This window comes from Fundulus heteroclitus, chromosome 4 (genome assembly GCF_011125445.2).
Source record: "Fundulus heteroclitus isolate FHET01 chromosome 4, MU-UCD_Fhet_4.1, whole genome shotgun sequence".
Lineage (NCBI taxonomy): Eukaryota > Metazoa > Chordata > Actinopteri > Cyprinodontiformes > Fundulidae > Fundulus > Fundulus heteroclitus.
This window is the reverse complement of record NC_046364.1, coordinates 4,611,194-4,623,566: the sequence shown is the minus strand read 5'-3', so window position 1 is coordinate 4,623,566 and position 12,373 is coordinate 4,611,194. Positions and strand designations below refer to the sequence as shown.

General features: G+C 38.0%; 1 protein-coding gene across 1 annotated transcript; it reads left to right on the top strand.

The window, feature by feature from the left end:
• The first annotated feature begins 6,742 nt into the window (after nucleotides 1–6,742).
• Nucleotides 6,743–11,982, top strand: LOC105923889 (high choriolytic enzyme 1). The gene is made up of 9 exons (XM_036135917.1): nucleotides 6,743–6,950; nucleotides 7,287–7,317; nucleotides 7,403–7,444; nucleotides 8,206–8,343; nucleotides 8,460–8,586; nucleotides 9,122–9,300; nucleotides 9,411–9,492; nucleotides 11,153–11,277; nucleotides 11,391–11,982. The coding sequence occupies exons 1-9, from the start codon at nucleotides 6,894–6,896 to the stop codon at nucleotides 11,438–11,440; spliced, it is 831 nt and encodes a 276-aa protein (XP_035991810.1). The 5' UTR covers nucleotides 6,743–6,893; the 3' UTR covers nucleotides 11,441–11,982.
• Nucleotides 11,983–12,373: the final 391 nt, after the last annotated feature.

Below are 12,373 nucleotides of genomic sequence, written 5' to 3'. Positions count from 1 at the left end.
TTTGATCACATCGTGCTCCATCACATTTATGTAGTTGGTGATTTGCGTTTTCTTCGTAAAAACAGAGTGGATTGAACTTTAGTTAGACCTCTACCCTAATAACTGACCAGCTTGGGTGTCCCTTCTGAAGTCAACACACCTACTCGTAGAGCTCTTAGGGTCACTGAGGAAAAAAATTGATGCAAAGAAACATGGAGCTCTTTAAAAGCAACAGATCAGAGTGGAAAGTTAAAAAAAGTTTTAAACAGTTATGTGTTTATCCTCGAAACAGCATTCAGAACTAGAGGCTGGGCGGGGTGTGTTAAAGGGGTCATTCACACATAAGTCACTAGTGTGAAAGTCTGTGTTAAGCACTGCGGGGACAGGGGACTTGTTGGTTCTTGTGTCACTTAGAAATGCTTCCACTGCAGGGCAGACCCTTGGAAAAATAATAAATAACAACAGGAAAGCATTACACAGATGACAGAACAAATAGACCCTGTACTTGCGTTTCTTTTTGTTGTTATAAAGTATCTCGCAACATGATTTGCTACTAAAAAACGTTGATTGGGACGCTGTTTACTCGGGGGAGGCTCTCCGCTGCTTACTGAGAACAGATCATTCTTTAGACGGAAAACACAAAGCAAGGAGGAGTGGAGAGGACAGAGATACAAGGGCGTAACCATCACCTCCAAAGTGAGGGGGGCATATTTTTCCAGCGGTTATTGAGTGATTTATCATTCTCTAGCTTTAAATTGCTCCTCTCCTTATTGGCTAAGGATCCACATAAACGCCAACAGCCTTGGTTCTTTAGATTGACAAAATCTAAAGTTTTAGCTTGAAAATTCTGGTTGAGTTGACACGATGAAAAAAAAAATTAAAAATGAAATGAAATTGAAAACACTGAACGTGAAACGTTTGGTAAAATAACATTCCCGTAAGCAAATTATTACTTATCACATGATATGAAATTGAAGTGACAAGCAGTAAGGTTATAAGCCACATAATTTAATTCATTGGCATGAACATAGAAAGTGACACAATACTAAAATCCACATTTTAGTCAAATGTGACAGATGTGCACAATTAATTAAGATAAATAAAAATTAAAAAAGGTATCCTTGCTTCCTTAAAAACCACAAATAATGCAAAAGTCAAATAAAATTGTGTCAATAAAGGTTTTATTTAAAGATGTGGAAAGCCACAATGAGCACAAGCTCTACACAGAAATGAAAGAGGTCTGTGTTTATTTTCGCCATAAACTAATTAAAAAGGGATGTAACACAGAGATGACGAAGAGATATTCTTGTTAACTAGCTTAACATAATTTGCTGGCATGTATTATCATGCATGCAAAACAATTACTCAACATACATGTTTTATTTGGGAAACATCTGTTTAAAGTTATCTGACGTTTGCAGGCTCTGGCTGATTTTCTGAACATCCTGATACACACACACACACACACACACACACACACACACACACAAACACACACACACAGCACATCTGTTGTCTGTGGTCGACAGTGTTAGCAAAATTAAGACTTCTTATGGTGCGCTTAAAGATGGCTCGGAAAACATGTTACCACATTTAAATAACGGATTACACGGCTGTAGCAACTCATGCAGAGATGACAAAGCTGATTTTTTTGGGGGCAGATCTGTTTGAGGGGGCAAGGACTTTGTTTGGGGGTGGGGGGCAATCCCCCCTCACCTCAGCGTAGGACCGACCCCAGCTCATTAACAATTCAACCTGGAGAGACAAAATAATAGAGAGATTTACTAACATAAATCAGAAAAGTTATTTGGTGCTCGGACCCCAGCAGAAGCTGCGAACATCTATGAGCTTGGATGTTGATTTTAGGATTAGGATTGGTGAGGTCTTTCTCCGGGTCCAGGCACTGGTGAGGAGGAGAGAAGGAGCCAGTGGAGCCCCTACAAGCACGAAGGAGGAAATGGGGTGGAGGCGGGTCGGAGCTCAGCTGAAGAGCAGGACAATCCATGAATGGAGGGCTTTAGGAGCAAAGTCTGGTGAGATGATTGGCTGGAATAGGACATGATGACACAATCAGTGGATACAGGCGCTGCTGGGGTGACTCTTCTAGTTTGAATTTACGTCTAAACTCCATTACAAATATTACCAACATACTATCTACGTTGTGAGCAACTGAAACCATAGTCACATTCCTCTTTTCTGCACACAAACTTGGCTAATAAGTATATTCTAATTCTGATTCTTGATCTCAAACATTCAATTGCACCTCGGGTGGTATGCTTTGTCCTGGCATAGGGTGAATTTCAATTCCCGGCTTGTCTTTTGTAGCATCCAACAGGTTTTCTTCCAGAGCTGGTGCTGGCTTCATCCATCCATCCTTCCATCAACTCTGAAGAGTTTTCTTAAAGGCCATAACTAAACTTTTTTTTTCTCTCCCAGTCTCCATAACCAAGGGCATCTGGGCTGCTTCTAAAATTCAAAACTCCTTATCCAACCTTTCGGTTTAGGTGGACTTCCATGTCCTGGCAGTTTACGGTCGGTCTGTCCTCTCGCCATGTCCAAATCTTTTTTTCAGGAAGGGGGGTGGGGTGGGGGGTTATTTCCATAGATGCACCGGCGGGTGAGAATTGAGACCTTATATTCAATCCTAGCAGAAATGGTAAGCCAGGGAAGTGAGTGGAGAATGGGTGTGATGTGGCCATACTTTAACCCTCAGTGTCAGTATCCTTGCAACACTGTTCTGAATATACTGTAGTTATGTAATCTTCTCTAAAAGAACCTCTGACAAATTCACTGTCCAGATGCATTTATACTAATATTAAATAACACATAGGTGAAGATGGTAAATAACCTGCACTTGTATAGCTCTTTTATCAAGTCTGAGGACTCCAAAGTGCTTTACACTGCAGTCATTCACCCATTCATATACACCTTCACATGCTGATGGTGGTGAGCTACGCTGCAGCCAGAGCTGCCCTGGGGCAGACTGACAGAAGCAGTGCTCCCATACAATTCCCGCCACCAGACCCTCTGACTGCTGACAGCAGGCGATACGGATGAAGTGTCTTTTCCAAGAACAAAACAACTGAAACGGTTGAACATGGCAACCTACTGGTTACGGGACAATCTCCCTAGCTCCAGAGTTGCCCACATGTGGGCTCCATTTATCAGTTAGGGGACTGTTGAAGGAATTCGGTTGAACAGCATTTTATTAGGTGTCTGAATAAGAATTCACAGATTGAAGATTTAAGATTTAATCTGATTTATTTAAGCACTACAGAGAAGTAGCAAGTATTACTGCAGATCATATACAACAAGGCTAAATACTTTTTATATTGTTTTAGTTTCACTTTTTGTTGTTGCTATGCCTATTTGTTTCATCCATTCATACTTTAACATGGGTGTTGTGCAGCATTCTTTTTTTATCATTTACAGATTTCAAACATATGCACGCTTTAAAAACATCTCTTTTTTTTTTTACACATTTTAATACCAAAGTGCACTGTATTCACCAAAGATAACACTTTATCTCATTATTATGAGATCAAGATCTAATTGTATAAAATAAGCCATCTATATTTTTTCCTTTGGTGAATGAAATGTGCTTCTGCAGTTTAAAGATCTGTGCTTTTTTTAATCCATTTAACACATTTTCACCTCACATCACCACAACTTCCTTTTCCCCTTAAGTTAGAGGGAGTAGTGAGTGTTTCTTTGAAATGCTCAGTCGCTTGATGTGGGGGTGGGGTGTGTGGGTGGAGGGTTTGACAGGAATAATGTATGTCATCTTGTACCTGCAGCCTTGACTGATACTTGTTATAAGACCAATATAACATGTAAAAGACACTTTCACACAGGTTTGTAGATGTGAACGGTATGACTACTTGCAGCCATAGGCCATAGTTCCTTTATCTGTTTTGTGAGAGCTCTGAAGCTTCTACATCATGACTGCCCATTTTTTCTCAATAACATTAACGGGCAACAGATTTAGTCTTTGTTGTAAGCAGGCAGAAAGTGTACGGTACCACCTTTCTCTTGGCTGGCTGAGGTGAGGGAGGAGCAGTGATGCTTTACTCTGTGTTTTCTGTTCACTTCAGCTCCTTTTCTGATAGCTCAGTGACTGACCCATTCCCACTTAGTAGTTTTGCATCATTCAAGAATTGAAAATGTTTGAATACATTTCCCAAATTCCTCCGCAGCCCAAGGAGAGATCAACACCATTCTTGGATGGCTGGAGAGCTTTGAGCTGAGCACCTGCATTCCCAGATACTTAAAATGGTCGGGACTTTATCTACTTCAAATTAATGAATGGGTAGGAACCCACCGTTCACACAAAGACATTGACTCAATGTTTTATTTTCATATATTTACTGCATCTTTCAGTAGGTGAAGTGCACATCATTTTATTGTAGCACTGAGGGATGTAAGCTAGTAATACTAAACTTACAATAAGTTATGTATACATTACATGCACTTTTCTAAGCAAAGTAAGAACCAGTTAGATTATTAGTCATCAACATTTACATGTAACTATATTTTATTAGATGTTCTAAATGTGCAAATGTGCTTAAACAACAAATTAAAGCCCAACCAAAAACATTTCTTCCTTAATGTAAAGCTTGTGTGGTGTGTTATCATAAGAACAAGGTCAGTTATCCGAAGAACGGGTTTAAAGAACAGAATAAAATAGAAAGACGTCTTTATTAAAGTTCATGGCCGTAGCCATGTTTCTTTTCCTCTCCCAGTCTCCATGTGCAACATGTCAGGTGCTCGTTCAGCCTTGGCCATCAGAATGGAGGACAGCAACTACACCTTGAGCAAAATGTCTGCTTGAACTACAGCACCGTGGAGCATGAGTTTCTGCACCATCTCAGTTTCAAACCATGAGCACATCCGCGCGGGCAGAGACCATTACCACTGCTGGTAGAAGTTCTGCAGACTTTGAGGGTTTTGGTTTTGATGAGGTACTCCTAAATAATCTTTCTCCGGAAAACAAAACTTGTCATGGTCATATGAGTCAGTTTCCATTGTAAAGTCAGACCTTTTTAATGTTTTAAGGGGTTTGAGTGGAACCAATACACGTGAAAACAGGACAGAATTAAGTCTTATTCTAACAGCACTTTATAGGATGAATCCTAGTTTTGCATTACACTCCACATTGTTGTATTTCACCGTCCTAGAGGAAATTCGCTGGTAGCACCGCCGGCTAACACCGCCACTAACCATTAAGTTTGGATTTAGCCACAAAACATTGGCCCAGGTCAGCTTTCCAGTTTGGGGGAGTTTTACCACAGTTTCTTAGTTACATAATAATTACGGCTAAATATTTGAAAATAGCTGCTCAATAGCTTGTCATTTTGTAATTGTTGCACAGAACATGTGAATAATTACAGAAAGCTAGAGACCAAAAAAAGTGGCCAGCTTCCTACTTCACCTAAGTCTTGCATTACAGCAAGTGAGTTCCAACAAACTACTCTCCTTAAAAAGGGATTTCACAAAATAAATACAGGGGGATTTAATCTTGCTCTACTTTTCTCTGATTGGGAAAAAAATTACCTGCAGAAAGGGCAAACACAACAGGAATCCCACAGTGAAACAAACAGCATTAACAATGAGTCACTAACAGCAAACCACAGTGTGACACATTTCTTTCAGAGCCAGCGTTCACTTCTTTAGTAATTCTAGCAGCAGCATTTGAACATGTTAATGTCAAATTTGACCTACATTAATGTTCATCGTGTATTGTTAAACAGCAGTGAGTTAATTAAAGGATACGTCTTTAAACTAATTGTTCAAATTAAGGACAAAATTGAAATATAAAAGTCTATTTTGGGGTTATATTTTCTCTCCAGTCATGTACCTCACCCTATGTCACTCTCTCTCTCTCTCTCTCTCTCTCTCTCTCTCATATACAGTATATATATATATATATATATATATATATATATATATATATATATATATATATATAGATAGATAGATAGATAGATAGATAGATAGATAGATAGATAGATAGATAGATAGATAGATAGATAGATAGATAGATATCCATCCATCCCTCCATTTTCTGACCAGCTTTATCCCTCATGGGGTCACGGGGGGCTTGCTATATATATATATATATATATATATATATATATATATATATATACATATATATATATATATTGCTCTGCATGCAGGTAAAGAATGCAGTATATATACAAAGATGGAGATAAAATGTGGGAAAGATAGTCGGCCTTTAAACTTGAACTGGTTTGCATAATTTCTAATGACAATGATCATCGACATATCTTGTGCTTTTGCTCTGTGACACCAAAACAAGTCATAATGCCCTGCACTTCTATTATCTCCATATCAATGTAAATGTACCAGACAAAAGGGAAACTGGAGACCATTTTTTGCCATATAGGGAAATGAGAAAAATCTGATCAGATAAAGTCCCCAAGAATTACCTAATGTGTGAGTAGGAGTTTATTTCCAAATTAAAGCTGTGCCCGGAGAACACTGTAAGGTTAACAGACGTGTGATCGAATGAGGTGACGAGCACTGTGATTTAATAATTTTAGCATCATCTGTCTCCTTTGTCTATGCTAGTAACAGTATTGCGTGGCTTACTTCCTCTTTAATGATTAACAACTTTTGTTGTGTTATTTTTTTCTCTTTTTTTTTTTTTTTACAAATCTGCCCACACAAAACAGGTCGGGCGTTAATGGTTGACCTTAAAAGGATCCCTAAGCCACATCCTGGACTGCATATAAACAGAGAGGAGATGAACATCTGCTGCATGCAGACTCTCGGTTCTTCAGGCAGACATCTATTTTATTTCTCTATTTAAACGCATTTATTGGCCATAACTTTGAAACAAGACTTATCAGATTTCAAGCCCTGAAGCGAAACCTCTGAGAGCCGTCATCATGACTCCAGCTGTTCTTTTCTTCTTCTTCTTCCTCTCAGTGATGGATGGTTGTCTGGTAAGATTTTGGGATTATTGGGTTAAATTCCTCACAATGTTTAGCTGACAGAAACCAAGTTGAACAAAAAAACTAATTTTGAAAAAAAAAACACTTTCTGGAAATAAATCTAATGCCCGAGATAGGCACCAGCAACCCCTGCGACGCCATGAGGGATTAAGTGGGTCAGAAAATGGATGCATGGATGGATGGATGGACTTTCTGGAAATAAATGTGTTGGTTTTTGTGGAATCAGAAAGAAAAAATAAAGCATTTAATTTGTTAGAAACAGATTTGTTAGGAAAAGCAAAATTATGTGGTTGTTAAATGTGTAAATGCTGTGTTTCTATGTTGCAGAGTGCACCAGCTGAAATAAAAAATCAAACGGGTGAGCGGAACATGAAGCTTTACTGAAGTCTGACATGTGAAACGTGAACATTTCAAACCTAAAGTTCTTCTGATTTTTCCTTCAGATGGGATCATAGATGCCATCCCAGGACCCAAGCTTAACCTAAGTAAGACACTGATTTTAAATAAAGTTTCAAAGTGTGCCCTCAAAAAGATAAATGAAGAGATAACTCACTGAAATATTTAAGCACTGATTGGAGGAAACGAGAATAAGATGTCCAGCTCTAATTGTAGATCGCATACTTCCAAATAGTTTCCACAGGATTTTTGTTTCCATAATCTGTACAGTTTTATCCTGCCATTTAAAATGCTGGGAACTGGAGTTATTTGTGGAAGGTCCCACCTGATTATCTAATGTTATACTTCTGCTTTCTGACAATAATAAAGGAGGAAAAAAAACTTCAGCTAAAGATGCTTAAAATGTTTACGTTAACTTTACCAAGTACAGTTATATGTTCTGTTTGGATTTATGTGTACTTGCAGCAGTACTTCTGAAACAAAAAGAAAATCACAGTTTTGGTATTTGGGACACTCCATTAAGTATAAGTTTTTATTTTAAAAATTAGCATGTATACAATGTTTTCTTTTATGGAAAAATAATCTATTAAAATTTTTTTGTGGAAAAGAAAGCTATTTTAAAGCCTCTAAGAAAATTAGACTTTGTTTGAATAATAAAACAAAACCTGGCCCTTAAGTTTCTCAGATAGGAAAGGTTTTCTTCTGGCATTAAGTTAAACATGTGCAGTCTCTTTATGTTTGGAAAAGCATACACTTTCACATCAAAAATACCAATAGCTTTATGTATGTGTCGTGGTGATGTTTTTGGTTATTGGTAGACTTCTTTTACAATTACAAGTTGTCGTTACAGAACCCCCTGTGCTGCATGGAGACATTGCCGTACCAACTACCTTCACCAGGAATGCAGACCCATGTGTTTTCAAAGGCTGCAGGTGGCCCAAATCGGGACGTTACGTCCAAGTTCCCTATTACATTTCATCAGACTTCTGTAAGCAGTTCTAACTTCAATATATAAATTATATGAGTTCATACTATTTTTTTTAAACAAATAATAACCAGAAGTTTAATAAATACAACTTAACTTTGTCTTAAAATTTCCCTTAGCTGAGGCAGAAAGGAGAATCATCAATCTGGGGATGCTGAGCTTCCACAAGCACACCTGCATTCGTTTTGTTCCCTGGAGTTCTGGTGTTCGAGATTTCATCTATTTCTTCTCTCGACCTAACTCTGGGTAGGAAAACACACCAAAGAACACACTTCTGCTACTGTTTAGGGGCTTAAGCTGTAGCCCTACATGTAGTACTAGCTTCATCTATTGTGCTTGCTGCATACTCCCTCTCAGTGTCTCATTCACAAAGCAAAAAGCACCAATGATATGCTGCTTAACATTAAAACTTTAGTTGGAGTAAGGCATTTGCTTTCTTATGTTAGTTTTCTGTTGCTCTCAGGTCACAATCTTGAAGCCCAGATCTAATAATTATCTGCATGTATCATTATGCAAAATTGTTTATACTCCTGGCAGATATACATATAAGATAGTTTCAATTCTAAGAATTGATTAATTTCTAACGGAAGTGAGACAGGCATCTCATGAACCATGAAAATCAGTCTTGAAGGAGAATCAAGTTTAAAATAAATTGAGATCTACCGGGGGTATGATTCATTTTGCACGGCTTAACAATATAATATGGTAACAGTGTCTTTATGCATCATTAAAGTCCATGCTGGCAGCAATCTTTCCATTTCTCTTCTGGTCTCCATGTCAGGTGCTGGTCCTATCTGGGTCGTCAAAGAGGAGAACAGCACATCAGCCTTGAGAAAAATGGATGTGTATACTTCTCAACTGTGCAGCATGAGCTTCTTCATGCTCTAGGCTTCAACCACGAGCAGGTCCGCTCGGATAGAGACAAATACGTCCAGATTCTCTTCGAAAACATTAAGAAAAGTTAGTGTCAAAAGTCTGAACAGTTTAAGTAAAAAAAATTTTACTTTGAAATAATCTAATTATGATTACTTGTTTCAAAATGTATTAAAACTATCTCCTGATTTTAATAGAACAACGTTACAATTTCGAAAAGAAGCCGACCAACAACTTGGGAACTCCCTACGACTATGGCTCTGTCATGCATTACCACAAGTGAGTCATTCTCATTTAAAATGCACCCTTGGGTTTGTAAAACACTGTTTAGAAACAAACAGCGCTCATACTGATTTATTTTTCAGTTTTTTCATTTGCAAGAGCAACAACATAATTTGAAGGTTTGTGACTAAACAAAAAACAGTTTTTAATACTATCAAACATAATTTTATGTTGGGGTTAGGTTTTAGTTAATTTTCCACCAGCTGCTTTTTGGGGCCCTAGTTTGTTTTTATTTTGCAGGGTTGGATTGGATTTTTTTTTTTTTTGCAGAAGTACAATAGTTATTTTCATTGTTACACCAGTGATTTCTAAGTTTATTTTCCTCTCTTCTCTGTCCCACTTGCAGCTTCTGGCTAATTGTATACGAGGTTTTAAATAATGCCCTCAGCCATGTTGCTACCATTGTTCTTTCAAAGTTAAAAATATGGCATTATTTTTGGATCCATTCACTCAGCCAAGATCCGGTCTCACAGGGCGAGGAAACCAAGGAACCGAGATAGCATGATGTGTAAACAGCCGTCAGAACGAGGCTAGGCTTGGTTAACTGATCCAACCCCGGACCAAGCTCGGCATGGATCGGTTTACCAAGGGTAGTGTAAATGGGGCTATAGTCCCTTCTGTAAAATCTGGGCCTACTGTTGGGTCTCCTCCCTTTCCTGGCATGCCAGGAAAACCTTCAAAGGTAGGCACCCAGGAGGCCTCCTATTCAGATGCGTGAAGCCTCCAGCTAACTAGCAGTGGCTCTACTCTGTCCCTCGCCCAGGTGATGGAGCTCCTCACCTTTTCTCTTAGGGTGAGCTGGGCAACCCCATGATGGATGCTTTCTTTGGTAGCTTGTATCTACAATTTAGTTCTCTCAGTATTGATCCATACCTCATGACCATACATCAGGTATGAAGCATAAACTGACCAGTTAATCAAAAAGCCTTTCTTTATGGGCTCAGTTATTCCTCCACTGCAACAGGCTAAGCTGTCACCACATCACTCAAGACAAAGACTCAGTTGGTCTATTGATCTTCGACTCCATCCCCCCACTTCTCGTGAAAAAAAACCCTAAGATGCTTGAACGCTTCCGCTGTTTTTTGTTTTTTCTTTCAACGTGAAAAAGCCCATGTGTACAACGTTCAGGTGTTTATTGTTTGATTAAAAGACCATCAAAAACAAATTCATGCCTTCATTAGTTCTGGATTTGATTCACCATGTTGGCTTGAAAAGACATCTTCTCATTACTTTTACACCACATCACTCCCATTACTAGCATATCCATTTTTGTTAGTTTTAGGATTTTGCTACCAACTTTTACAGCTTGACATGGTTTTACATGCAAAACCCTGAACCTATAAATTCCAGCTTCCATAACAACAGCATTTGTTGATGAGTCTATCAAATCCCATCTGAAAACATTCATAAATTGAACTTTATTTCAAGTTTCTAAATTTTAGATTTCTGGATGCAGCATTGTCACCCTGTTTTAGACAGTGTTAGGCTTATTTATTTCATACTTGTTAATTTTTCTGTTTTTATTTTCGTCTACTCTTTTCAATCACAGGTTTTTATCTTTATATTTGCTTAATCAAAATCTTGTCATTTTTAAATGTGCCACAGACATACAGCAAACCAGTGACATTATTTTGTTTCTGACTGTGTTTTCTTTAAGTTACGCCTTCTCCAGTAACGGGTTGCCAACCATCCTAGCGAAGTCCAATCCTAACCTCGCCTTTGGAAACGCCCATGGAATGAGCAAAAATGACATTGCTCGCGTCAACAAGCTTTACAGATGCGGTAAGCTAAAAAACAAATAAATAAAATACATTTTCTCATTGCTATACTTGCTTAGCTTATGCAAGTTAATGAACATTTTTCTTCATATCGATAATTTCATTCTTTTCCCCCAGATGGCTCATCTAGACGGCAGAGACGCATGCATCCAGATGTGCTGTACTGAAATACATCATTTTAAAGCAACAGATATCTCGCTAAGCCTGTGTTTCTGCAATCCTTCAAGTCAGAAAAATAGAAAAAGAAGTCAGTGCTTAATTGTTCACATTAAAAAATTTGATTAGTGTTTTAAACATTGTGACACTAATAAAGAAAGTCTGGTGTTGCTGTTTTGTATGAAACCATAAATATGCCCAAACAGGTCTCTTTAGTAAACGTGAGCTTATGTCTCAGTGAGACTACCTGCATAAAGAACAGTTTAATAATAACATTTCGTAAAGGAAACTGAACGAAGCTCTATTAAAAATGGTTTCAAAAGTCATTTAACTCAAAGGCCCCTATACTGTAATAAAACAAAATGAATTAGTGAAACAAAAAAACAAACAAAAAAAAAAGAGTTGAAATTTTATTTTTGAGCACACTGACCTTTTTATAACCAGAATTAATGTTTGTTTTACAAAGAATAAGTTTCTGTATTGTAACGTAACAGTTTATTATTGCTGCTCAATAAACATTCAGCATTAACATTAAAGTGAAATTTTCATGGTTTTAATTCTAACAAGGGAAACATTTGGATGAGAACCTTTCAGAAAAAAATAAATTAAATAATTGTATAGGATGCTCAATGAGTTAGATTAGCATTGAAAGTTATTATCAGGTATTGCACAGTCTGTGTACTATATATATATATATATGTATGTATGTGTGTGTGTGTGTGTGTGAGAGCCATTCAATAAACTTGCCTTTGTTGCCGAACTTTTGGTACAGATGTTGGTTAATGTCGGCCGTAACCACACCGACACAACAATCACACGCAAGTTGTGCTCCTCACAACGAGACGTTCGCACACCATGGGAAATCACAGAACTCTAACAGGAACGTTATAACATGGAACATTACTGTAGGATCGCTACACTGCTCCCCCCTTACCAAGACCCTT